General features: G+C 33.3%; 1 protein-coding gene across 8 annotated transcripts in view; it reads right to left on the reverse strand.

Moving 5' to 3' along the window:
* The window catches only part of LOC145245740 (carnosine N-methyltransferase-like), a 380,463-nt gene that overhangs the window by 285,504 nt on the left and 67,209 nt on the right, over nt 1-27,750 (reverse strand). For all 8 annotated transcript variants that reach the window (XR_013863030.1, XM_080107334.1, XM_080107333.1 and 5 more), the window contains exons 4-5: nt 16,813-16,953; nt 11,787-11,965 (exon numbers count right to left, since the gene is read on the reverse strand). Coding sequence is in view for 7 of the 8 variants with exons in the window: in XM_080107334.1 (XP_079963460.1) it covers nt 11,787-11,965; nt 16,813-16,953 (320 nt within the window). In the remaining variant the exon portion in view is untranslated. The remainder of the gene's footprint in view (nt 1-11,786; nt 11,966-16,812; nt 16,954-27,750) is intronic.

The following is a 27,750-nucleotide window of genomic DNA, read 5'->3' on the forward strand; positions in this document are numbered from 1 at the left end:
ACTCAGCCTTTTTTATAATATCTCGTTGTTTTGAGCACTAGCTCCTCAGTTTTGGCTCTAGAGTTTAGGGCGATTTCGACCATTATCACTGCATGGTCAGCGTTCCCAAGTGGGCTGTCGGCATTTGTTATAAAACCATAGGGAACTGTGGTCGAAAACAGATCTAGAATTGATGCGTGTTCTTGCTGATCAGGGAAATAGGTTGGAAAAGTAACAATTTGCGATAGGGAGTGAGATATAGCGAAGCTATGTGTTGAGCTGCCTGCTACATCTGTGTAAGTAGAGAATCCCAACCAGTTTTTGTGGTGGACATTAAAGTCACCAAATACATGTACTTGTGCGCTAGTGTCGAGGGAGAGTGCTGTGTCTATGCTGTGAGAGACTTTGTTTATTATGGTGCAGTCCTGGGTCGAGGGAGAGCGGTAGAGAAAATAAAAGTAGCTAATGTTGTGTTGCATGTTAAGTCTAAAGCACATAAAGGCTTGATCATCCGTTTCTAGGTTTGTTTCTCTAGTCAGGGGGAGGGTATTACGTATGTAAACTCCAAATCCGTGCATATGTCTGTCAGAGTCCTTATGGCAGAGTGGGAAATATCCAGGCATGTTAAAGTAGTTAGAGGGGATGGAGGAGTGTAGGTTAGTCTCGCTTAGTGCTAAGATATCTGGGGTATTTGTTAGGAGAAACACTAGGGCTATGACAACAGCATATTCTTTTCATTGTTTTGACTTTCGAGGATAGTATGATTAGACTAGGTTAGTTTGATTACTACCAGCTCATCTTCAAGTCTAACGTCAACAAATTTGGTCGTCTTTCAAGTCCAATGTAAACAAATTCTTGTTGACCTGTCCACTTAAATACTCAAATTTTACTCAATTTCCATTACTAATGATCATTATGTTATTGTATCACTGACCACCTTACATTGATAAATGATAATACTCTCATAATGTCCCTCATCTTTGGAATAAGAATTATTCTTTCTGATTGACCCATATCCTCGAGTGGCTCTTGACTTTGATAATTGATGACCCAATAATAAAAAAATGTGTTAATATACAAGATTATATTTTTTTTTATTTAAGGCTTTCCACTGATGTTCTGAAATCCTCCTCTCCCCGACGAAACTCCCCAATTGGGGCCTCACTAATAAACATAGTTTAATGCCATACCCAATGCCACATAAAAAGGTAAAAATCTCATTCTTATAGAAATAAAAGCAAGTAATTGATATTTGATAAAATTTCAAACCTTTTATGGATATGTATAACGTGCGTGTTAAAGACAAGTTTAGATCTAATCGTTTCCGAAAGAGATTAAATCCGGATAGTATAGAGCAGTAGTTTCCAACCACTGTGCCAGGGCACGATTACTGGTGTGCCACAAAGAGATTAAAACTCTATCAAAGTCTTGCTGCAATTCTCAGCTTTGTATATATATATATATTATTACGTGAACTGTGATTTTTCTTGCCTATGAAACATTAAAAATTAAAAATGTGAATTATTTTAAAACATTGAAGAAAAGTTACGGGTATTCTCTCTCACATTCGCCAACATATTACAGCAGTATTTAAAAAAAAAACAGACAGATTATTTGGAAACCATTAATTTTTGGAGATTTTCAGTAGCATATTCGGATTCCTCGCACAAAAATACACTCCTATAGCAAATTTTATTGCTTAATCTTATGTTTTAACAAAGATATATCATTTTTACTGTAAAAGTAGTGTAAAAAATGTGACAAAACGCATATGGTCTTAAAGATGGAAAAATATACAAACAAGTGAGACACAAAAATAGTCATAACTTCCTTGATTTTAATCAGATTTTAAAATTTTAAAAAGATTCTTAGCTCTTCAAGCTCTTTCTATAGATACCAATATTGAAATATTTTAAGCTATTTATTAATTTAATATCATTATATTTTTACTGTGCTTAAAACGTAAACATGTTCTTCACTGTATGTTTTGGTGCTGCATATGAATGGCAGATGTAGGTGATAGATGCTTGGCCAAGGGAAGAAGGGGAAGAGACGAGGAGCACAAAGAATTGAAAATATTTGGTTGGAGTCTAGCCACCCAAGAGATGTTTTCTTTGTTTGAAGTTTCAAATTTTAGAGAAAAAAATAAGCAAGTATTTGTTTTCTATTCAAGATTTTCCTCGGCAGATGATTTTTGTGACTCATGAGTTTAGAAATCATGCAAGTAAAGAAAAATAAAGCCATTGGGGGAAAAGAAAAACAAAAAAAATTGGATGAATAAAACAGATGTTAAAACAAAACAAATTTCCAGAAATTGTTAGAATATTTTCAGTCAAATAAAAAAAAAAAAGAAAAATTCTATTTTTGAAGATTAAACAAGCCGAATATAGAGAGTTGGAATCGTTGGAGTTGTGCTTGGACTATATACTTTCCAACTCCGCAACATTGATTAAATAGAATTATTGGTGTAAGTCCAGAATTCACCACATATTAAAAAAACAAAAATACCGAAAATCTTTACGACGTACATATCCATCACGCAACAAAAAATGTCATATTCCAAAAATCATATAAATTGATCAAGCAGTTTTATTTTTAACTAAGAAAATCAAATTTTATGAGGAAGTGAGACATATTTTGATCTGCTATGTTTAATAAAGTGAGACAACTTAATTTGAACTATCGAGATTTTAAAATCAACATTGTAATGTCTCGGAGATTGCTGTCTTGTAGAAATTGCTAGCTCTTCTGTAGGATTAGAATCATCCTGACAATTAATGATTATGACACATGATAATGGCAGAAGCACAAACAGATGAAAACCGGGAAGGAAAATGAAGTTTGGATTGACATTTACAATGAAGATGTCAATTCCAACAAGAAGCCTCCCTAGCATCATCCGAAGACATACCAAAGGGAAAATCTCATGGAACGTCACATAGGAAGCTGTAAAGCCTATTACAATCAACCTCAACAGCATATTTAATTAGATTTAAAGATGGCCTTGCCGAAGTCGGTAGGGAAGCAGATTCAAGGTATCATGTTCCAAGATGTAATGTTCTAGGAAACTGTTCATGGAAGTTCCCTTTGGTTCTTAGCAGAGAGAGAGAAAGGAAAGTTATTTGTTGTAGTTTTTTTTTTGTTTGTTTTTTTACTTGGGAGAAAGCCACCCAAAGATAAGGGTTAATGAATCTAAGGTGGAAGCGTAATAAGTCATTAATCGTGTAAATTGGGTAGAATTTTATTTAGAGTGGGGGGGGGGAGCGGCTTAACAAGAACTTGTTTACATTGGATTTGAAAGCTACCATGTTGTATTCAACCAGGAAGCAGACCAGCAGAACAGTGTTGCAGCCCGATGAGTTTGTGCTGTGAATATTTTACAGGGGTGAGTGCAAGGATTGGAGCTTGGATGAGCACCTGCCATGTTTTGATTCTTTTATATGACAAAGACATGTTCAAAAATTCAGATTTCTTTTCTGTTTAAGCATAAAAATTAAACTTTTTCTGTAAACTAATTCAAGACTACAAAAATCACTTTCAAATTCCGAACACTCAGGTAGAATCAAAATCCAAATATTTAGCACTTCAGCCACATTTCTTACTGTTTAAGTTATCAACAAAGAGACAAGAAAAATTTGGAATTAAACCACATCAAGCTACGAATTAATAGCATGTGCAAAAATAATAGAAATATGTTGGCAAGTTGAAATGAAAATTTTGCTTTTGAACTTGTCAACATATTTCTGTATGCGTTATTCATCCATCCAAACAAAGATTTTACTTGTTGTTAATTTCAATGTTAGGTAACCAGTCCGTTTTAATTTAGTTTATGAACATTCAGAAATTAAAGTGATTTTGAATTCTTTAAACTGATAGTAATTTCTGACTCAAATTAAATATGATTATTGATCGTTATGTAACAGATCACGGATGCATGTATGCAAATGCATATAAAATGCAAAATGATTTCACTGTAAGGAAAAAAGACTATAAAAAGGAGAAAGAGCTTGTTAGAGATGTGGATGATGTTCAAGATCATGTAAGAGAGGTGAGTGACGTCTCAAGAAGTCACATGTAGCAGGAGAACAAGGGAATAAATGCTGTTGCTTCAAAAAAGAAAAAAAAGAGCTGAGTTATTCTTTGTCTTGGTCTCCTTTGCGACGTAGACTGCATATGTGTGGGTCACGTGTGTAAAAACGGACAAGGTTACAGTTATCATATGCACATAATAAACAAGAAACACACGGAGAGGGAAGGAGAGATCATTGTAAACTAACAATCAACAGAATGGCAAACATATCTACTCTATAAAGTTATCTTGTCAGATTTTCAAGGACGTATACAAAGAGCATTTAAGCTGACAAATCAAACTTTGTTTCTGACAAGCAAAGTTTCATTTGTTATTATTGTATTGTGTTATTAGCAATAACACTTTGCCACAATTTATTTTTTTAAATTATGTAGCCCAGCCCAGACTGCTAATATGAAACATTTTAAAACAATAACCTAAAAATGAAAATTAGCAAGAGAGATAATTCATTTTAAATTGAAGATAATAGGAGTTGTCTCCCTTGAGTTTAAAAATGTACAAACAAATAAAAATTTAAAACATTGCAGGCAACACTAGTTTTAAATACAGCTGCTAAGAAAAAACAAGTGTAGTATTGGGAATCCCAGCTTAATTGCTATATAGGTAGTTTTAGAAATAGAAAATTATGTAAGTATATTTTTCATTTCCCATCAACGAGTTTGGCAGGGTCACAAAAGGTTAGGTTTGACAGGTATCAACCTAGAGGAAATGCACCGGAAATTAGGGGTGACACAGGAATTGTGGTCGTAGGCTTCCGGTTGACGACCACATGGGCTGAGAGTGGTTTAGGCAGCAGAGAATGCAGATGGGATATTTTGGCTCTCCGACAACCAGGGTTTGAGATGATAAGCTTCCCTTGAAATAAAAGATTGAAGCTTCAAATCCATCTTGTTGTTATCGATGCATCTGTCTGCAGTGACCACTTCCCAATGAGATGGCAGACCAGCGTCCAGGAAGATATCATCCGCTGGCCAAAGCAAGCAGGTATGTACGCATGATGTTATTTGCACATACATGTCTCGAGACCTTCCAAGGCAAAAGAACTGTGTAAGGATAGAACACACACACACACACACACACACAACAGTGAACTGCACGTAACATACGTAAAAGAATACACACACACACACGCATAAAAGTAATAATGTTGATAAGAACACACAGACGCTTAAAATACCCTTAGTAGTAAAAGTAACAAGAAACAGTAAAAAGCAAACGATAAGTAAACGAATAAATAAATAATAAACAGGACGTCCAATTTACGGTAACACAAGTATCAAACGAGATGAAAATAATAATACAAAGATAATGTAAATACTTTTGGGGAGGGGATTAGGGTCATATTTATAGAGATACTAGCATTTTGGCTCGGCATTGCCCGGGTGTTTGGAGGTGTATGCTGAGCAAAAAAAAAAAAAAAAAAAAAATGGTCAATTTTTTTAACTTTGTCCCCTATTATGACCCCTTAATATTTATTGTTTTATAACTTTGGCCCCTATTATGACCCCTTAATATTTATTGTTCTAGTTATTAAGCTAGATCCATGTCCAAGGAACCAATATCTAAAATGTCAAGTGTTTAGACCCAAAATTGTTGGAGAAGTTTGGCAGAGTTCTCAAAGGTCAAATCGTTGAACTTTGACCCCTTAACAGCCAAATTTCTGGCCGAAAACCCGATCACATCGATTTTCCCAAATCTCAGTACCCTGTATATCAAATTTCGAGTCGAGTAGACTAAAAATTGACAGAGTTATTGCATAGGGAAATGTACATACACACACACACACACACAGACACGTTCACTTTTATAGATATATAGATATGAGACGGAGAGAGAAAGAGAAAGCGAGATAAATAGGAAGAAAGAGAATAAGAGAGAGATTAGAGGAAAGATGGCATTGGAACTGATGCGAGAGAGAGAAAGGCAGTGGAATTGATGAAGATAAATGTGAGCAGGAGAGAAAGTCATTCATCTGGAAATTCAAAACTATGAAAGCATCTTGCGACTCTTTAATAAAATACCAAGGAAGGAGCAGTCAGACCCTAAAATATTTTGAAGCAGTCAAAATGGATTCTATTGTGAAAACTATGTGCCAATTCACTTGCCTCCCCATGAGGACAAAGTTAAGTACAATGTCGTTCTTTTATGTAAGAGGTACTCAGCTCCCCAAAATGGAGACACTCTGCAAGTTCAAACAAAATCACCCTATTCAACACAAATCTCTCTTACTCAGACAAAACAGATTCTACACTTTAATCACAACTCGAAGGTCACAAAGAGTGCAAATACAACAAACATAACCAAGCTATGGACTTGGAAAAATTTTCATTTTGTTGAATTAAAATTCGTGAAATATGTACAATATATATTTGTACAATATATATTATGTGTTAAAATTTTTGTACAATATATATTATGTGTTAAAATAAAAAATTTTGTACAATATATATTATGTATTAAAATAAAAATTTTTGTACAATATATATTATGTGTAAAAATAAAAATTTTTGTACAATATATATTATGTGTTAAAATCTGATTAAAATAAGAACTAAGGGTTTACAATGAACATTATAGGTTTCCCTGTAAATCCTTTGTAAGAAAGCAACAACAATGACCATCCTTTTTACTCAGGCTCCAAAGCCAACATTTTTTAAATGATCTATTCCCTATTGAGTAAGGTTAGAGCAGAGTCTCGTGTAGTCCTAGGATATTCAACTTGCAAGCTGCTGCCTTCTGGATTTTTTTTTTGGGGGGGGGGGGTATTGCTTACTTCCTAATGCGCTCCTACTGGGGAATGCCGACAAGACTACCCAGACAATTTTAAAATGGCTAAAGTGCTCCTCCTTTTGGAACACTGGCTTCACTTGTCCCACCCGTCCTGACCTTGTGTCACATCTCCCAGCAGTGGGCAGTAATTAAACAACCATAATGAGTATTGTTATATTTCTATTCAATCTGCACCTGTCGAAGTATAAAGATTCAATTTCCAGCAAACAGATCAATAGATAAGGAATTATTCCTATAATGTGCATATATATATATATATATATATATATATATATATATATATATATGAGAAATAAATAAAAGGCTATCTGTCTCCATATTTTTAAACTCTATCTCTTCTGAAACTAAAAGTTGCAGAGTAGAACTTGGGGCGTCAAATGATTGGATCATTTACGGACTGTTCTTTTATAGGTTTTTAGCTGGTTAAAACAGTTTTTAAGTGGTCAAAAATGAATCAAAATGGAAAAAAATTGTCATACATTTTGTACATTCATCTTAGTTTATTTTTAATTTTTAATCAGTTCATATACTTGTCACATTGGTACAGTGTTAACATCACCAGCTTTGAATGGTAACGTTTTGCTTTCGGTTTCAATTCTAGCTGATGGCACCCAAATACTTTTTTTTTTACTTTTGAAATCACGACTCTGTAATAATATATACAAAATCTGGATAAATTAAAATATCATATCTAAGCATATTTTATGACCGAGCAAAGCCAAGTATCCCCCCCCAATAGTATATATAAATAATTGCTTTTTATACCTAGACACTAGTGTTTCATGCTTTCGCAATCATCAGTGCAGGAAGTTACAATTCTTACTGGTCAAGAAGTTTGACCTCAGCTAAGAAGTCACATCTGACTCCATGAAATTTGGGAACTAACTAGAAGAGATGTCACTTTTAATAGATTGAGGTGTCTGAAATACTTTTGACTACTCATTTTTTTTGTTGTGTTAAAAAAAGACTTCAACATGATAAGTATTGAAAATTTTTTTAATAATAGCAAGCAATTTAAAATCATAATACCTGGAACAAAATTGTTCTATTTTAAAAAAAAGTATCTAAAAACTATTTGTACTGGCAGCAGCAATACTATTGTTATATATTCGTAATCATCTAGGTTATCCTGAGGGGTACCAAATTGAGCTTTCGTTACATTTGAATATGTTATATAGAGTTCTTCATTTAGGGGCGCCATTTAAATCATTGAGGGGCACTTTTTACGTTTGGGTGTATACACTGTATAACATCAAAGATTCCGTGTGCGTATGATTGTCTCTAATATAAATGGTTGTGTGTTTGATTATCATAAAGGGAATCGTGTGTGTGACATGTAATTTCTGAACCTACCTCTGCTTCTTCAAAACGCACAATCTGGAAATTTCTCATCCTGGAGGGAGACTTGATACCTGTTTGACGAAGATTTATCACTCCAAGACGATGAAATGGTTTTATAGTTTTTTTATTTCACTTTCCCCAGAGGTTCTGCAGAAGTGGAAGTGAAATCGCTTGTGTGGGCTCTTCTTCACACACGTCAGCGTTAGTCTCCCCCCTCCCCAGTTAAGAGGGGGAGACCACGGAAAACGTCCGTCTTCTTCAAAGCTCAAATCAAATCTCACAGATCTAGCCAACCACGTCACACATACGTAATTTGGTCAGCTGACCTTTGGTTCTGGTAAACGTGTCTACCTCCACGTTTACTCACCTCTCTCTCTCTCTCTCTATCTCTCTCTTCCTCTCCTTCTCTATTCTCTTATAGAGACACAGAGAGAGAAAATAGAAAGAGTAAGAAAGCCAGAGAGGGGGGAAGAGATGCTCGTTAACACTATCAACAATAGCACGGCTGTAAACAAACGTTTTTTTTTGTTAACTTTTTATTCCAGAATGAATTAAAAATTAAAAAATGAATATAAAAAAATGTTCTGACATATTTAGTTGCAGCTATTTTGTTATTAGAACGTAATTAGCTTAATTAGAGCTATTCGATTACCAGAATATATAATTAAAGCAATCCCAACCAGTCTGGCGTTATTTCTGGTCAAATTTTAAAAATATTTATATGGTTGAAAAGAAAAGAAAATAAACTTTGTAAATATGTAACCTGCATGCACTTTTATCCATTGCATTAGTTTTTAACGGTGAATTAAACAGTGTTTCGTTTTGAAAAACTGAAAATGTGGAATAGGATTTTTTTTTGCTTCACGTGTGTGAACAGTACCCCCCCCACCCCGCTCCACTCACATTTTTTTTTTTCAACTTTTTTACAATTTTTTTCAGCGGCTAATAATCAAATGAACACTAATCTACCTAATTATTAAAAAAAAAAAAAAATTTTTTTTTAAATGCAAAAATCAATATTTAAATATTTGTAGGGGGTGCTCAGTTTCTAGTTAAGTTCCTATTTACTTGCCTCCCCACGAGGACAGAATTAGACACAAAGTCGGTTTTTAATGTAGGGAAAATCCAGCTCCCCAAAAAGGGGCAATATGGATAGGAACAAACATCAAAATTGTCTCAGTCATGAAGGATTTCTCCTCCACTGACAGAAGACAAAAGCTGAAGTGTAGCATCAGAATACTACAATGCAATCTTAACCCAGAGTGAACAATTTGTAGCATTAGCAAAAAGTGTTTTTTGATATTTAAATAGGTGGGCAAAGAATACTTAATCGTTTTCCAAACATCATGTTTTCTGTTAGTGACGTCACTTGTTTTAAATGAAATTTATTTTTGTCTCTTGTAAAGTTTCACACCCCTCATTTACGTAAGTTTACATATTAAAAGTAATTTGATGTTCAAAATCTAAGGCATAACATTTTCAAATGGCCAATAATTATGACCCACTAATCGTAAATATAGGTGTCAAATGTCCTCTAAAAAAAAAACTTCCTTAATTCTACCTCTAACCCTAGGTACGAGTGGCAAGCTTCCTCCTCCTAAAACATTCTTTAGCCCTAACAATAACACTAAGTCTGAGTGGCAAGCTCTCCACTAAAAAAAATTACTCGGTAAGTTACATATAAGTGTCTAAAAATAAACAAAAAAAACCCAGATCCTTACTTAAAGAAAAGTGCATGACTTATCTTCCATGAAAAAATAAATTGGTCAACTGTCCTAAAACGCTGGAATCTCGAAATGGTGAATTATTATACATTAAATTTATGTGAAACCAACCCCACTCTAAATTCTAAATTTGTTTTTGTTTTGTTTCTATCAAGTCTTCAGGACATGCACATATAATTTCCCTTAGCTCTATTATTAACCCAAAGTCAGAGTGGCAACCTCCCCACCCTCACATAATTGCACACAGACCCTCTTAAAACTACACAAAATCGTTTTAAAAAAAAAAAAAAAAAGCGCACAGGATTTATCTCCTATAGAAAAAAAATGGTTAACTGCCCTAAAATGCTAGAATGGCTCAAAGTGGAGAATCATTTTACAATTAATTCTAAAATAATACTTTTTTATCTTTCATTAAAGATTTGAAGGTGTTCACACCTAATTGCCTACAAAGGAAAATCACATATTTTGAAGAGATGGTCAGATGGGCGAGGGGGGTAACAAAAGGTATTAATCTACAATAATACCATAGAAATATTGCAATATATAAATTTTTAAACAGTCATAGATTTCGATTTCAGTTATTTGTACATAAAATGCATCACAATTCAACTTTGAGTTCTCTCACTTCTTTTCTTTTAATGAATACATGACATTTTTAAGGAATTGCAGCATATTTATGTGCATTTACTGCAGATTATTTGAAAACCATTAACTTTTGGAGATTTTCAGTAGCATATTCTAATTTCTAGCACAAAAATACACTTATATGATAAATTCATTGCTTATTCTTGTGTTTTAACAAAGATATAACATTTTTACTGAAAGAGTAGTGTAAAAAAAGGTGTAAAAACACATATGGTCTCAAAGAGAGAAAATTATCCAAACGTGTGAGGCAAAAAAATAGTCATAACTTCCTTGATTTTAAAAATTTAAAAAGATTTTTTCTTGCAATTGATAATTCAAACTACTGTTCTAATATTGAGTGCTATTCTCACAGTGTTTCAGCAGATGTAATAATTAAGGGGTCTGTCAGAAATTCTGTGCAGATTCTCAAGTCTGACAGAAAGATTCCAGAGTTCAACAAGATACACCTACCTGGCGAGATGGGTTCATAGATTATATTAGATCATCCATCTCCGATACGAAAACTGATATAAAACTTGCATTCTACATCGTTTCTAAGTTATTTTTGTAGAATGGAAGTGTACTCTGCGTGTCATACATGTTCATGTACATGTACAAATATTCATACAAAAACATTGGCAATAAAGAAATGACTGTGTGCGGCTGTTCATACCAGCAAGATTTGTAAAAATAAGTTGGGCCTGCTCATTCATTTGCATGCCCAAAGTTAGACATGGCAATCTTGTAGTGATGGCCTTCTTCTTTAAAGAAGTGACAATCATCATCACCATTAATTATTCCTACAGACAAATGTATAGATGAGATAGTGCAATAGAGAAAGAAAACGAAGATAGAAAACTGGAAGGTTCAAAAGAAAAAAAGTAAAGGGAAAGTAAAAAAAAAAGAAAGAAGACCTGAAAGGAAGAGACAAGGACAGACGAGATGGACCAAAGAGAAAGATAGAGTCAGTGAGAGAGTGAGTGAGTGAGAGAAATGTAAAAATAAAAATGATATTCAGATCAAAGCTGACGGTGAGATACAAAAGTAAATACAAGGCGGGGTATGTGGGGTGTACGGTGAAATGGGGCAAAAATATATGAAAAAAGCAGAGGACTGTTGAGGGTTTAAGGGCAAGAAAAATGCCAATAGAAACGGAGAGAGAATAAAGGGGAAGAGAGAGAGATAAAAAGCAAAGAAAAATGAGAGAGAAGTAGGATGATCAAGTTCAGATGACTTACTTGGTTCTGTGTAGACTTCTAAAAAGTCACCTGCAGCCATGGAGAAATTGGAATTGGCTGGAAGATCAGCAGGATTTACGTCTGGGAAACTGATTGGTTCAATTTGATCGGATGAGGTTTTATTATTTATCCATTGATGAATCCACGGATACAATTTATGAGCGTTCGCTTCTCGGCATCTGGAAAAATAAGTTACAGATTTATATCAGGTCTTCATCAGGTCAGATATGTGAATGTAGAAAAAATTTCGATAAAATCTAAAAAAAAAAAAATGAAAAAATAAAATTTATAGATCGACAAAACAATGAAAACAAATCAACTCATGTGGTAAGCTTTTATATTGTTTTGGTACTTGTGCAGTTTACATACCGTGCTAAAATAACATTATTTAGAAAACCATTCTTAACATTGGAAAGAGAGAGAGATCTTTATAACTATTCTGTACTTTCACTTAATTTAATAAACAAAAGATACCATAAAATTTGAATTTAACTTGAACATCCTATATGGAAAAATAATATAGTCTATAAACTGCACAAGTACCTGTTTTTATTATCAGCTGATCTAGTAGATCTCTTGATTGTAAAGAGTACAGGTGGAGGTGGGTTTCTTTTGCTGGGTACTCCTTTATCATCATTATATTCAGTTTACCTATCCTGGGACGAGTATTCTTCTAAAATATATCTATGAGAGTAGAATTGTTCTTCCAAAAGTGATCCAATTTGTTAAGAATAGATGCTCTTAAAATGTGTTGGTGGCTAATTGGATAGAAATGCTGACTGAGAACTTGAGTGTGCCAAGTTCGAATCTAGATATCACTTTCACTTAAGGATGTTGGCAACCTTCACTTGCTCCTTTTTTGCAAAGAATGCCAAAAACCGGTCAATAAAGTTGTATCATGCTGACTCTTATAAATTTACTTTTTTGAACAGGTGTCAATTCAATCGGCAACCACTCTAAACCGACTTTCTGTAAGTTATACTCATGTGGAGTTTGTAACCCTCTTAACTCTAAACTTTTTTTTAAATATCACTCAATAATAATAATAATGAAATGGTATTTATGCACTTATTGTACTGTGCGAAATTAATAATGTTATTTAGATAGCTATTCTTAACATGGGGAGGTGAAGGTGTTTTGTTACTATTCTGTACTTTCGCCAAACAATTTAATAAAAAAAGATATCGTAAAACTTGAATTTAACTTGAAAATATCATTTAAAAAATAGCGCGGTACAATAAGTGCACAAGCACCAATTTTTCTTTTTGAAAATAATCTTAAGCACCAAATATTAAACAAGTCTGAGTTATCTCCCTGGAATCATTTTTTTTCGAATTGCGTCCCTTTAACCATGTTTCCCCCTCCCCTTTTTTACTTGAACGATTTATTAGAAATTTTATTTCATATTTCAACAAAAAAATTCAAGGTCTTAGAAATCAATTCTGCTTTCAAAAAAGTTAATTTCAAACAAATTATAATAAAATGTAATATCACTTTTACTTAGGGATGTTGTCTTTATTTAAACCGGTCAATAAAAGTTGTACCACTCTGACTCCTACAAATTTACTTTTCTAAAGATGTGTCAATTCAATCTGCAACCATTTTAAACTGACTTTCTGTTAACTATACCTATGTGGAGTTTGTAACTCTCTTAATTCTAAATATTTTTTTTTAAATATCGCTCATAATAATAATAATAATAATAAAAATAAAAATAATAGCTATGAAAATATTTATAAAGTTGAACTAATAATCTTTCTTCGGCAATGTCAAGGTCAAACAACCGGTGTCACATGAAATGTTTGCCAATCTTTGTCTTCTGCTATGAGGTATCTAATCTTTACTTGATCCAGTTGAACTAATAATTTTTCTTTTCGAAAATAATCTTGAGTACTAAAAATTAAACAAATCTGAGTTTGCGTCCCTTTAATAATGATTTTTTTTTATTATTGAACAATTTACTAGAGATTTTATTTCATAATTCAACAAAAGTTTCAAGTTTTTAGAAATCAATTTTGCCTTCAAAAAAGTTCATTTCAAACAAATTATATTTTTCTTTGGCAGATTCTTTCATGTTCTATTGGGAACTCCCAAATAAATTTTTAATGCAAAATTTCTATTATTAAACAATGTTTAATCTTTAAGTTTGAACACAATCTATTCTTACCGGTTCAAATCCTATAATATAATTATGTACTAATACAATTAGTGCCTAAATCAAAACGTACATTCCATGAACAAAGTTTCTTTCTTAGAAGTGCATGACTGTGGAACTGTCTTCCGTTTGCCTGTTTCCCACCTGACTACAACTTGGATGTAAGTCCAACATAAACAAGTTCCTGATAAACCTCCCCCTTAAGTAAGACATTTTATCATATCTCCATTTCTCCATTACTAACGATTACTATGATATTGTCCCATTGATTACTATACACGCAATAACCCTTGTCCCCAAGTGGCCTCCAGGTCTTGATAAGTGGTGACTTCCTTGTAAGAAAAAGAAAAAGGTAACAAAGAAAATCAGGTGATAAATCAGGAAGGGAAGATTTGTTTGTTTGTTTTTATTACTATGCATGATTAAAAGCAATAAAGGAAAAGAAAAAGTCAGCTGATCAGTTTCGCCTACCCTCATCATGAGCTGTATTCTTTTTAAATATCAAAGAACACAAAATATGAGCGGAACTATATATATTTAAAACAAAACTAATCTTATGATATATAACACTATTCTTTTTTATCTCTGTTTCCGACAAGAAGCATTTAGCTTCGAAATGCCATGGCCTAATGGTCTGCCCCATATTCCTCTTTCTGTAACCCTTATTGACATGATAATGTAATAAAGTCCCTATGTGAATTTGTTTTATTTTCTTCCAAAAGTCGTGAACACATTTGGATATTAAATATCTCAAAAAGTATTAAGGATATAAAAAGCATGTGTATATATATATATATAATCATTATTATTAAAGCTGAACTTGATAAATTTAGGATTAAAATTATGTCACTTTCATTGAACATATATAATTCAGTAAATAAAAGTCTTGAAATTTGTCCAAGATTTCTGGAACACCCTCTGTGTGTATATATAGACACGTGTATATATATATATATATATATATATATATATATATATATATAAACATACACACACACAGGAGGAATGTTTTAAATTTAAGAAACTCTTCCTCAGTTTACAAGGGGAGAGTCCCTTTAGAAAAACGTGAACAGTCTCCAAGATCTTCAAATGATGTTTTGATTAAACATGGCTCAGAATGAAAAATGAATCAATGCTGAAATTCATTGTGCATGACAAGTTTTTAAGTAAATGATCCGTCATAGAAGACCCAGATGTGTTACTTCAGCTGACTTTTTTTCTCCTCTTCCTTATCGCTTTTTAATCCTAAAAAAATAAGTCTTTTTTTCTTAATTGCAGTATTAAATAAACATCTATCCCATTATTCAAGACATCATCAGTAATATACACACGAAAGATTAAGAACGTTCTTGGTGATTTTACAACACAAAAGCTAAATTAAAAAATTGAAATATTCAATTTCAGGTAAAATAAATGGTATCTACTTAATCATGTTGCAAAGAGTAACGAATCCAAAAATCATGAAAAACAATAAGATCGAAAAATAATTATCAATGAAAAAAGAAATTTGCGAAGATGTGGCTAAATAAAAAAAATCTGAAGTTGACAGGGGAGGTAATTACGTTCTTAATTTCTGAGAGCTGAGTTACTTCCCCTTTTGATTACTTAACGTGATGCAAACGCAATTCAAAATATAGGATACATTTGTTCCTCATAACTTTTATCAAAAACTGTTTTTCATTAATAATGATTTTTTGATCTTACCGTTTTGCGTAATTTTTGGATATGTTACTCTTTGCGACATGAAAATTACATAGATACCATTTGTTTTACTTGATATTCCATATTTTAATTTTGGAATTTCACTCTTATGAAGAAACACCGCGTTTTTTTATGTTTTGGAATTTTTAGATGAAGAATGACTTTGATTATTCTCATCTTGATTATTTTCAAAACGTTTCAGCCGATGTAACTTCCAACCTTCCTCAGGTGCATCCGTAAGTTTAAAAAAAACTTACGGAATCTTTCTGTCAAACAAAGGTTTAGTTTGATATTCTGTATAGATATTCTGTATAGATTCTCAAGTTCAACAGAAAGTTTCACCAAGTTCTAAAAAAAAAAATACACCTAACGAAGTTCAAAGATTACAACAAAAATGAGAATATTAATCTGAATAATCCAATTATGTTTTTATGCCAATTGCTCCACACAAAGCATGAAGCCAAATTTTATATTGAGAGATTCCAACCCAAACAATAATTTTTCCCTCTTGGTCAGAAATATTGCTCATGGAATGTAAGAACAAGAAAAAGATAAAGTCATGGTTATGAGGTTGGCAAAAGTAAAACTACGGCCAACTTTCCATTCTCCATTAATATTTATCCAAATTTTCTTTTTCTGAACTTTTTGAAATACTGAAATAATATTACAACAATTGTTCGTTTTGAATGTTATTTTTGTTTTAATTGTAAACACTTTCGCTTAAGATAAAGTTTACTTTCAACCAAGACATTGCAAGACAATTTTTGTTTTGTCTATTCTATTGATTCCCTTTATTAATATTAACAGAACGAATAGATTGATGGCTAACAATGTCAATATAAAAAGAAAAGTTTTATTTCTTTCTTCGCTTTTGGACAGGAGTATATCTTTTTTTTTTTTTGTGTGTGTTTTTATTTTCAGAAAAGGCAAGAAATATTTAAAGAAAATATTTTCGCTACAAAATCGACTGATCAAGAATGATACATGAACGTTTTAGAATTGTATAGCTCTGGTAGAAAAAGGTGATAGTTTTTATGTCTTTTGTCAGTTTCCACTTAAAGAATTCATTGTAATTTGATAAAACATTTTCCAGAAATAATTCACCTGGGAGATAGTTTTAAGAAGAGGCAGAAAAAGCCACGATAATTCTTGGGTCAGCAGCCAACTTACTTGTTCAAGACAAAATTTGATGCGAAAAGCATGAACAGGCTCCATTCATTCCCTTGACAACTGTATCCAAGCTTGGCAAGTTCGTACGCAAGACGACCAAGTCCTGCACCTGGGACTAACACAAACACTGTTGAGGGATCACTACAAAATAAAATAAATAAATAAAAAAATATTCACTAAAAATAAAAACAATGACAAAATCCATTAAATATTATTTAGTGAAAATATTCAAAAACTTAGCAAACAGAAAAGACATTAAAATAAATTTTGGCATAAAAAAAAAAATTTGAATTAGTTTTTCTTTCAATTATATACTCACAAAGATGATTTCTGCAATTACATTACAGTGTAAACCAACAAAACATTTATGAAAATCACTTTTAGAATGACAGATGATCAATCTAAATAACCTATCATTTCTATATATATCCAATCAAATACTAAATCAAAAGTAACAATGGAGATATAGACATAAAATAAAGATGCAAATAAGTGATATCAAATTTTCCATAAATACAGGGTGGTCACTAAAAAAAAGCAGGAAATTCGAGGTTGTAAATTTTATTGCATCTGACTTGTTTGATTGGATGACATTTTGAGTATCTTTGAATATATTACAATATTAGTCTTGGAAAAACTTTATAAAAAAAAATAAATTTACTGCCTGACAAATTTCGCAGTTTTCTAACAACTACCCTTGAAGATAAAAAAGCAAACTGCAAACAAAACAACAATGCAGACATGAAGGAGAAAAAAAGCAAAAGAAGAAAAGGGTGAAAAAAGAACAAATGAAAATACTAGATGACATTGGTGTATGTTTGGGTGTCACTGATGGTTTTATGGACTAATATACAGAATTCAATGCTTGCATATTCTGTTAATATTTTGCAAATATATATATATATATATATATATATATATATAATGTAGAATTAGAATAAAATTTATTGTTTGAAAAAGGAGTGCAAGTAATTATTAAAGTTTTTTTCCTTAATCCATGGATTTTCAATGAATGGCTCATCTCATCGTGATTTTACTTTCCAGCCTGGAATATACTATTAAAAAAAAAAAAAAAAAAAAACGCAATTTATTTTGGAATATACGAGTATTCATTGAATGTTACAACTGTTCTTCTTGTAATCTCATTATTTAAACTTGACGTATCCGTTTTACACCATCATTTCAAATTTAATTCAATTTTATTATTAACCACATCTATTTTTTTGCTAATAACATTTCCTCTGAGGAGATGAGCAATTCATTGAGAATGCATGGATTAAGGAAAAAAAAAAACTTTAATAATTATTTGTACTTTTTTGTAAAACAATAAATTTTGTTGCAATTCTATATAATTTAACTCAGAATTTCCATTCATATTATTGCTCTAGCTCGCATATTGAGATTTCTTTATCTGCTTGTGATCTTCTTATAAAATATCGACACCAATATTTATTTGTACTTTAATCTGGATGTAGTGTTTGTGCGTGTCTGTTGATCCAAAATAGTATTGCTTCTTTTCCTAATTCATGGGGTATATTACTATATAAACTGCTAACGTCAAATGTAACTAATAGTGTCCCGTTTTCTACTGTATGTGGTAAGGTAGTAAGAAAATGGATGTCGTCCCTTATGTAGCTCTTAACTTGATCTGTGAAAGGTTGTAATAAGATGTCTATTAAGTTGCTAAGTCTGCTTGTCGGACAGGCTGGTCCTGCTACAATGGGTCTAAATGTAAGGTCACTAGGGTTTGGAGCGCTAATATATTCTGAGTTTTGTGTATCGATGGCAAGTTTTATTGTGCCAGATTTGTGTATTTTAGGCAGTCCGTAGAAGTTGTTGGTCTTTGTAATGAAATTTGTGAGGAAGTCCTTTTCTTTCTTTTTTAATATTTTGTTGTGTGTTGTACAAAGTTTTGTGATTTTTGAGATGGTGGTGTTATCTATGTTAGTACTAATGGGTTTATAGTAGTGTTTGTCATCCAGTAATTCTGTAATTTTTGTTTCATAATACGTTCTGTCCATGATTACTACGGCACTGCCTTTGTCTGCTTCCTTTATTATGTGTGTATGTGTGTGTGCCTACATAGTATGTGGATGTTTGTGAGTGTATGTGCACATACATATATGTGTGTATATATATGTGTGTATGTGCGTGTATGTGTGTGTATATATATCTTCTACCTATTCTCCATCTTACTTGTGTGTGTGTGGGTGCGTGTACGTATGTCGGAATGATTAAGCGCATATATACATGCGTGTTTTGGTTGGAAAAAAAAAAAAAAAAAAAAAAAAAAAAGTATATATAACCAGGAACAGAACACTCTTACACGATATCCGTATATATATATATATATAAAATAAAAAATAATAAAAAAATAAAAATAATTGTTAGCGGTGGATGTATGCGAGTACGTGTGTGGGTGTGTAGGTGGGTATGTATATGTGTATATATGTATGCTCCTACATATATTTCTATGTATGTACGTGTGTGTATGTGTGTGTGCTTGCGTACGTGTGCGTGTGCATGTGTACATGTACATGAATGTATATGTATGCGTATGTGATTGTGTGTGAGTGTATGCTATACATGGGGAAAGAAAGTCTTTAAAAAGAACCCTAAAAAAGCCATAAAAACCTTCACCATATGGACTAAAAAACACTCTTTGAAACTAACTTTGACCGGTCACTGTGAACACTTAAAGTTGGAGACAGAACGTCTGAATACTGAACACACGCATCGCATCACTATGAAAAACATATTTAATATCAGCGGAGACATATCTACAAACTCCCATTTTAAAGAAAAACTTTTTACGAAAATATCTGAAGAGAGCACACCCTAAGCTCGAAACGCGTTATAAAAATATTTTAAAATAAAAATATGATGAAAACCTTTAAAAAAAACCCACAATTGTTGATGGCTACACTCTTTTAAATATACATTTTTTCTCTCGTTGGAACTACACAACCATCACTTTAAATATATATATATATATATATATATATGTGTGACTCATTTCTCATTAAATTTTTATCTATCTTGCCCTCTCTCACTGCATAAGATGTTTAGGGTAAATTTGACACTTTTCGAAAAGCTAGGAAAAAAAAAAAAAAAAAAACAATTGACAAATTTTCAAAATTAAAAGCACATCTCTTAGAGGATGTTTTTGCAGAGTACAGCTTGCTTAAAGAAATTGTTCAGAGCTTCAACCTGAACCTGAACACACAGCCTTTACAGTATCATTAAAGAGATATCTGAACATCAGCTTGATATCGGCAATCAGTTTATCGTTGTAGTTGCAAACAGTACAGCTGATCTCTTTCACAATTGTTTCCCACACATAATAGTCTGTCAGGTTGCAATTAGTTGAGTCAAGTGATAGATGTGAAGTGTTGAGATTGAGGTTTTAAATTGGTGAATACCGTTTTGTGCACAAACAACAAAAAAATAACTCAAGAGTGAGCAAAGTAATCTCTTCCTTTCTCTCTTCCTCTTCTCTCTCTTCTTTTCTTCTCTCTTCTTTTCTTCTTCACAAAATCATAATTACGCCTTATCGTTCTCACAAAAACCGTCCTTATATGCAGACTTTTAATTGCGACTACCACAATTTGCATATCTCTCTTTTCTTTGTACTGGACGGATTCCCGGTTTGAATGATAGTGGTTCTTGTGCACATGCTATTTTGTAACCTCAGTAGAACCAACGGAGTGTTGTTCAGTTCTACTACAAGATGTCAGAACTGATGAAGTAGTGGCAGTTCTTAGACAGCCCTTTCAGAGTTTCCCCCAAGATGTGATACGGATCAGAGTCCTGCTACTACACATATGACCAACCTGCAGCCTTTGCTTCAATCTAACACTTGCCAATAACAACACAACTCTGTATGTGAATATATGAATTGAATTAATGTCACTTTTTAAAAACAGGCACAAAGACCATCAGTTTAAAGGAGCCTGATTTTATGAAGAACAAAACTTAGTACAGACTCTAAAGCAACCACCTGATCTTCTGTGTACAGCACAAGAATTCTTCGCATGTGCGAAGAACCAACGTCTGCTCAGCTTAGTTGGAGGTTTGACTGTATTGAAGAGTTTCTTGGCTTTCGTAGGGCTGCTTCTCAGGCCTTGGCGAGTAGTTTTTATTTTATTATTTTTTTTTGTATTCAAAATAAGGCAGATGGCTACTTGGACGAAAGATGCTACTAATTGAGATTGTGTCTAGAGGGAACTATCTGGGGAGTTGAGCTGTAAGATGTTTGTTCACATTATATTTAAACTTTTGTCAATAGGGCCACATGTTGTGTCGTGGCTTGTTCTCTATCTTTCATCGTTCTTGTTATGTTATCATTGTCTTTTTCATACTGGTGACTGTCGAAGGGGTGCACGCACGGGTTCACACATAAAAAAGGTAAACACAACACAAAGAAAACGCAGATTCAGATGCTTCACGTATGTCAGTTGGACTCTGAGTATTTCTAACTGTTAAGGTTCACATCTACGTCCTGTCGAAGCTGGGTTCATCTGTTGCGATCAGTTCATCTCAAGCTTTTCAAACCTGGCCCAAACCACAATCTATCTCCAACTGCCGTCAAAGTCCAACTCAATTCTCAACTCTCATTGTTGTAAAGAGTCCGACTCGCACTGTCATCAGTTGGCCACAAGCTGACTCTTGTCATTCGTAAATCATTTCTATTGTTGTTAAAAAACGGTCACAATGCATGACATTCCTTATCATAAAACTAAGTCTTCCTATGTCATGTTCAATCCTTCTGCTATAGTCATTCATCACACCCAAATTCAAATCTAGCTTTACCTCTCTCGAATATCTGTAATATTGTCGATTAATAAATCTATTTCCTACTTTGTTGGTTTTCCTACTTCCTTAATGACCATAAGTCAACCATACTATCACACTAGAAGTTCATCAAATCACATTCTATTAAAGTACTGACAAATTAGGCACAGGGATGCAATATTTTGGTGATGGGACAGAGGTTGATGCTGGTTAATGGTGCAGGACCTATTTGAGATTCTTTTTTGCACCCTGCATAAAAGTGAGGCTACTGGTCTAGCCCAGATGTGGCAACAATACTCCATGCACGGGTGAATGGTGGCTCTGGAGATAAAGGATACTCTTAGATGCAAGTAATTTTCTAGCACAGTAAAGGGAGCCCACATTCTTTGCAGCAACCTTGGTAATATCCTCAATATATTTGTCCCAATTCATGTTGCCTGATGAGTTCTTAGATAGGGAATTATTAACCATGCAATCCATGGCTGTAATTGTTAAAGGAAAGAAGTTTAGTCTTAGTAGTGGTTGCTACTAATGGATGAGGAGTATAAAGATTTTCATTCAACATTTTCTTCAGAGTCATTACTCCAACGTCGTTGCTGAAGTTTGCATTGTCCCCTTTTTAGCAGCTTCTTGACATAATTCATTTTGCAATACAGTCACACCACTTGCTATGATTCTTACTGCTAGCCACTGCTTCCATATCTCAGCTGACATTTCAAGGTAGTCAAGGATTACCAGGCTGCAGCTAAAATTTCCAAATTTTTTTATCTCACGCGAATCATCATGTTGCCTCTGTTTTCCAATCATCTATCGTTTTCAGATCTCAAACACACCAATAACATAACGGAAACAGCTTTTTTGGTGCACTTTATCGCAATTAAATAGTTCACAAGTCTCTGAAATCAAAAGTATATTTTTTTAAATATACAATTTATCCTGAACACTCTGGATGTACGTATCATTTGGATTCATCAGACTACTGTTTTCATCTTAACTCTCATTATCACGTTTTGGTCAATATAGCTTCCAACCTTCTTCAGGTCCACAAGGACACGTGGTGCAGTGGTTAGAGTACTTGGAAAATATTAATTGTAAAAATGATATTTTCTTGGTGGCTAAAAGTTCAATTCTCAGTGTGGGCGACCGAAAAATACAATCGCAAATTACTTAAGACCTCTGTCCAGTCATGGCTGACGGAACAAGAGCATGCTACCCCCATGAAGTAAATAAAAGGTTCCGTTTGAACTCCCGTTCAAATTCCCGAGTTCGACAGAAACATTCCTGAGTTCGACAAGATACACCTGAGAAAGGTCAGATGTTATATGAACCGAAACGTCATGAAAATAATACTCAAGATGAGAACAGTAGTCTAATGAATGCAAATGATACAAGCAACCAATCCTCATCTCAAAAATTCAGAAACGTCAAATATTCTGGATGTTGTTTGACGTTCTTCAAACTTTTATTTTATATGCTATCACTTTCATTTCCGTCACTCTCTCCTTCGCTATCGATTAACAGTCAAAGGTAATAGTTATATTTAACTTGCAAAGAGAAAGAGACGGGGAGGGGGGATATAGTTAGCATGAGCAGAGCTTAATTTTAGATTTTGTTTTTTTATTTAAACTGGTTTTGCAAACTCATTTTTCCTGATTCAAACAATCTAATCAAAGCTCAGCGAGTAACATAAGAGGTCACATTTTGTCTTAATCATAAAACTCTGTGAACCGTCCGGGCGTATTTGCTTGCTTGCTTGAATCTTGTATTCCAGTAAAAATCTGAATTTGTTTGTCACCGTCGTAAATTTTAACGTCATGACGTCATTTCTAGCAAACTTTTCAAACTTAACGACTAAGGCTGGAAAACATTTTAGTGTCAATTCTAGCTGATGACACCCAAGTCATATTTTTTTTACAAACTTGAGATTACTGCTATATACTGGGTACAATATAATAATCAATGGAGTATTGGCTGTATAATAATATTGCATCATGCATTTAAGCGTTTTTGACAACCGGGTCATGCTGAGAAACTACTATATATTGGCTAATCAATAGAGAATTGGAGCCATAATAATAAATACTAAATCTACATGCATTAAAATATCATATTTAAGTGTATCTTACGACCGGGCAATGCTCTGTGTGTGTATTATAATAGAAAAATGCGAGCATGAAAAGTAATATGGTTAAGTTTAAACATGGAAAAGTAAAGGACTAGTTGTTAAAACTGGAACAGAAAAGGACAAGATATTCTAGTAAAAAATCTAAAAAAAATCACACTCAAGATGAGAACAGTAATCTGATAAAACCAAATGATATGCATACATTTCTTATTTTATTTCGTTTATTTTTTAAATTCTACTTCACTCACGCAATTAATCTACAGAGGTCGTTTTGATCAAGTTTTTCATTTTTTTTTTTTTTTGAAACTTAAGTAATGTAGATATTTATTTAATCAAAAAAGATAAACAAAATATATTTTTATAGAATCATTCGCATCTACAGAGTTGCAAGCTGTCATTTTCTATATATGTTTTGCCGTCCAAAATGAAGATGTTATTTAAATCCATAGTTACTATTGGGCTTAATGAAGAACCCTTTTTGGTTTTATGTTTTTTTGTTTTTCTTTACTTTTTTTTTTACAGTTTTTCAATCATGACACTTCCTTTCTTTTTATTTACTTTTCAAAGTTTATAATAAATATTTATAATTAGAAACAGACTTCAGAATTTTACAAGAACCAGAAATTAAACTTTAGTCAAGTACTTTCTATGGAAATAGCATTAGAGTAAAAAAAAGTTAGCAATGTCTCTTCTGTGAGAACAGAAGATATTTTAACTTACTAGATTTCAAAGTCGATTTTGTACCTATCAAGGCAAGAAAGAGTGCACCTCTCTAGCTATGGTAGCAGTGCATCTTAGGAAGTAATTAACTCTCAAACAGTTACAGAATTACATCAGAAATCAGGTCCTTCTGGAGCGATAGAATGATCCAACCATTTTCCCAGTGATGTTAGGAACAGATTTTATGAAAATATTACTTACTAAATCTAGAGTGAACACCAGTCTTAGGACCTTATCAAAACTTCTTCAAGAAGTGAACTATACATTTCAACTGAGACAAAACAAGGATCAGAGCATTTGTGGTGAAAGAAGAGAAGCTTGGTTTTTGAGGTGTTAAAAGTAACCAGACACTTTTTCTCCATTGCACAACATGTTCTAGATTAGAAGAAAGCAAATCAAGATCATCAATGCTCTTTAAAGTGCTGCCATAGACAGCTGTGCCATCCACATGAATCTCACTGAATGATCTTCAAGTATAATTGATGAAAATTGGAAAGACGGTTGGGCCCAAAAATCGATCTTTGACGCAATCTTCTGCACATCAACTACTTATATAGATCTTTCACAATTGTATAATGAATTTTTAATAAGCTTTTCATTTTTATAATGAACAATGTCAAAAATTGTGATTTAATATCAACTTCAATATTAAGATAAACGTTTTCAATTGAGATTTTATAATTTTTTTTTTTTCATTTTTAATTCATAAAAAATTTGTCGCAGAAATTGTGAAAGGAAAAAAAGGAAAAGTTAAACATTGGCGAATCTTTAGAGCGGAACATAGTTATCTCCCTTAAATTGAATGAATAGTGATTATGTCCCTTAGATCAATGACGAGTTATAATTAAACTGGTTGGAATAATTGCTGGCAGCCGGCTAGGGATTTTTATCCTCAGTCCCCAACTGGTTCCTGTTGATTGCGATGTAATGCTGGTTTTGTTATGTTCTAGGCGATCCAACCTTCACTTTGAGAAGGGGTTAGTTTATTAATAACCGCTTTTAGAGGCCTTATCGTGGAATGTCGACTGGGCTGCCCAGGTACTTTTTGCAGGTCAGTCTCCCTCCTTACGAGCACTGACTTCTCAATCCCACTTGGTGTCACAGTTCTTGCAGTGAGAGAGAACTAAATATCCTCCCCCCCCCCCCGCCCGCTTCGTTGTTTGACTTTTCTTTTCTTTTAAATTTTTATAGTGATTTCGCCTTTTTATCTGGTATTTTGCTTTTGGTGTTTTTGTTTATAGCGAATGATTCTTAAAAATGGGATTTTTTTTTTTTACAGGGAAAGTCACCTCTTATCAAGGCCCGAAGGCCATTCAAGAATAAGAGTTTATGAGTTTACAGTGGTTACTGAGACAGCAGCCTAGTAATTGTTAGTGGCAGAAATTGGGAATAATTTGATTATTTAAGGGGATGGCTCAACAACAACTTGTTTGGTACAGTATCGTTTAACCATTAAATTATTTATCAAGTGGTGCAAGGATGAAGAAATTTCCAGTTGGACGAAGAACGGCAAAATGAGAAGATCCAAATCAAATACATGAGAAAGGTAGAATATTGCTTAAGACGAATTAATTATCCAAAGGACAACGGCTAAACAAGTAATTGCTTAGGTGTGAAGACGACCATGTTGTAGTTGGTGGGAAGCAGTCTATGGTCTAGGAGAGAAACTTTGTTCATGGAAGCTCTACTTTGTGTTTGGCATTGGGAGGAAAAAAGAGGAATTCATTTCTGTGGTTGTAGCTCCTAAAGTTTTTGCTGTGAATATTTTAGGCAAAAATGGAGAGGAACAGCTTTGTCAAACACCTATCAGAAAGATAACGACAGAGTATAAAGAAGTTCAACATCTGTGTGAAAAAGACTGTAAGGAAGAGAAAAACATGTCTCTTGCTAGATTGCCAAGTCAGTTTTATACTTTGTCGAAGCAAAAAAACAGTATTCCAATTGGCATTTTTCCATATATAATGGCAATACTCCATCTTAGGACATATCTAGCTATTATACACGTAAAGGATTGCGTAAAGAAATACTTTCTGGAGCAGCAGAATGATTCAACCATTTTTAGTGAGTTTAGCAACAGACTTGATGCAAATCTTCGATTTCAAGTCAGGAGTGAAAGTCAGGGTGCAACTTCACTATAATAGCAAAGTTCAGAAAAAAAAATAAAAATAAATAAAAACAATGGTATCTACTAACTTTTAGTTTCAATTTCAACTAAAAGCAATATCTACTTAATTAGCATATCAGAAGTACTCAAATATTACCACATTATAAAAACACAAGTTTTCAACCTTTATTATAAAAAGAACCATCGCCATATTTTTTGGAGAACATGTAACATAACAAGGGAAATAACTCAGTTCTGCTAAAAACAAGGCAAAACACACAATTTATTAAAAAAAATTGGCAATAGATACACATTTACCATCCTTTGGAATTCTTCAGTGTTTTTTTTAGCCAAGTGTTATTTTTGCTAATTTTCATCAAAAAATGTCTTCTTTAATAATTTTTTTCTACATAATCGTTATTCGTAATTTTTGGATATATTCATTACTGTAACATGAAAATTAAGTTTGGTTTTGCCTTGAAATTTAATATTAAAAATCTTCAATTTCGCTATTATATTGTAGTTGCACCATCCCATATAACATTTTTAACAAGTCTGGTTATCTTCCACTTTGCCGTAAGGACTCTGACAGACACATGTACAGACGACTTGGAGTCTATATTCATAATACCTTCCCCATGTCTAGAGAACTACACTAGAATCATGTTAACAGCCCTTCATGTGCTTTAAACTAATTTTACAACATAGCGTGAGCTACCTGTATTTTCTTTATTGCTCTCCATCAACACAGGACTGTACTCTAATCAATCATGTCTCTGATAGCATAGATGTAGCACTCTCCCTTAACACTAGCGCCCAAATACATGTATTTGGTGACTTTAACGCCCACCACAGAAATTAGCTTGGCTTCTCTAACTATACTGACACAGCTGATAGCATTATCCATAACTTTTCTATATCCTATTCCTTGACACTTCAGTGAGGGGGACTGGGGGCTTCGTCCTCGCCTGTGCTTTCGTCCTTGGTTTCAGGGTCGGTGAACCTAAGGCTGCTAATCTCAGGGTCGCTGTCTGACAAAGTTGGTGTAACCCAGAATGATGGTTCACTGGTCTCGGATCTAGTCATCGCCGAGTGGCGTCTGCACTTGTGTGATGTTGATCGAAGGTCCTAGATGTGATGGGGCACCCCGTCAACCGGCATCGATTGCGGGCTAATCACCTCAGTAATACGCGCG

Source organism: Euprymna scolopes, chromosome 23 (assembly GCF_053919585.1).
Source record: "Euprymna scolopes isolate OS-2025 chromosome 23, ASM5391958v1, whole genome shotgun sequence".
Classification (NCBI taxonomy): Eukaryota; Metazoa; Mollusca; class Cephalopoda; order Sepiida; family Sepiolidae; genus Euprymna; species Euprymna scolopes.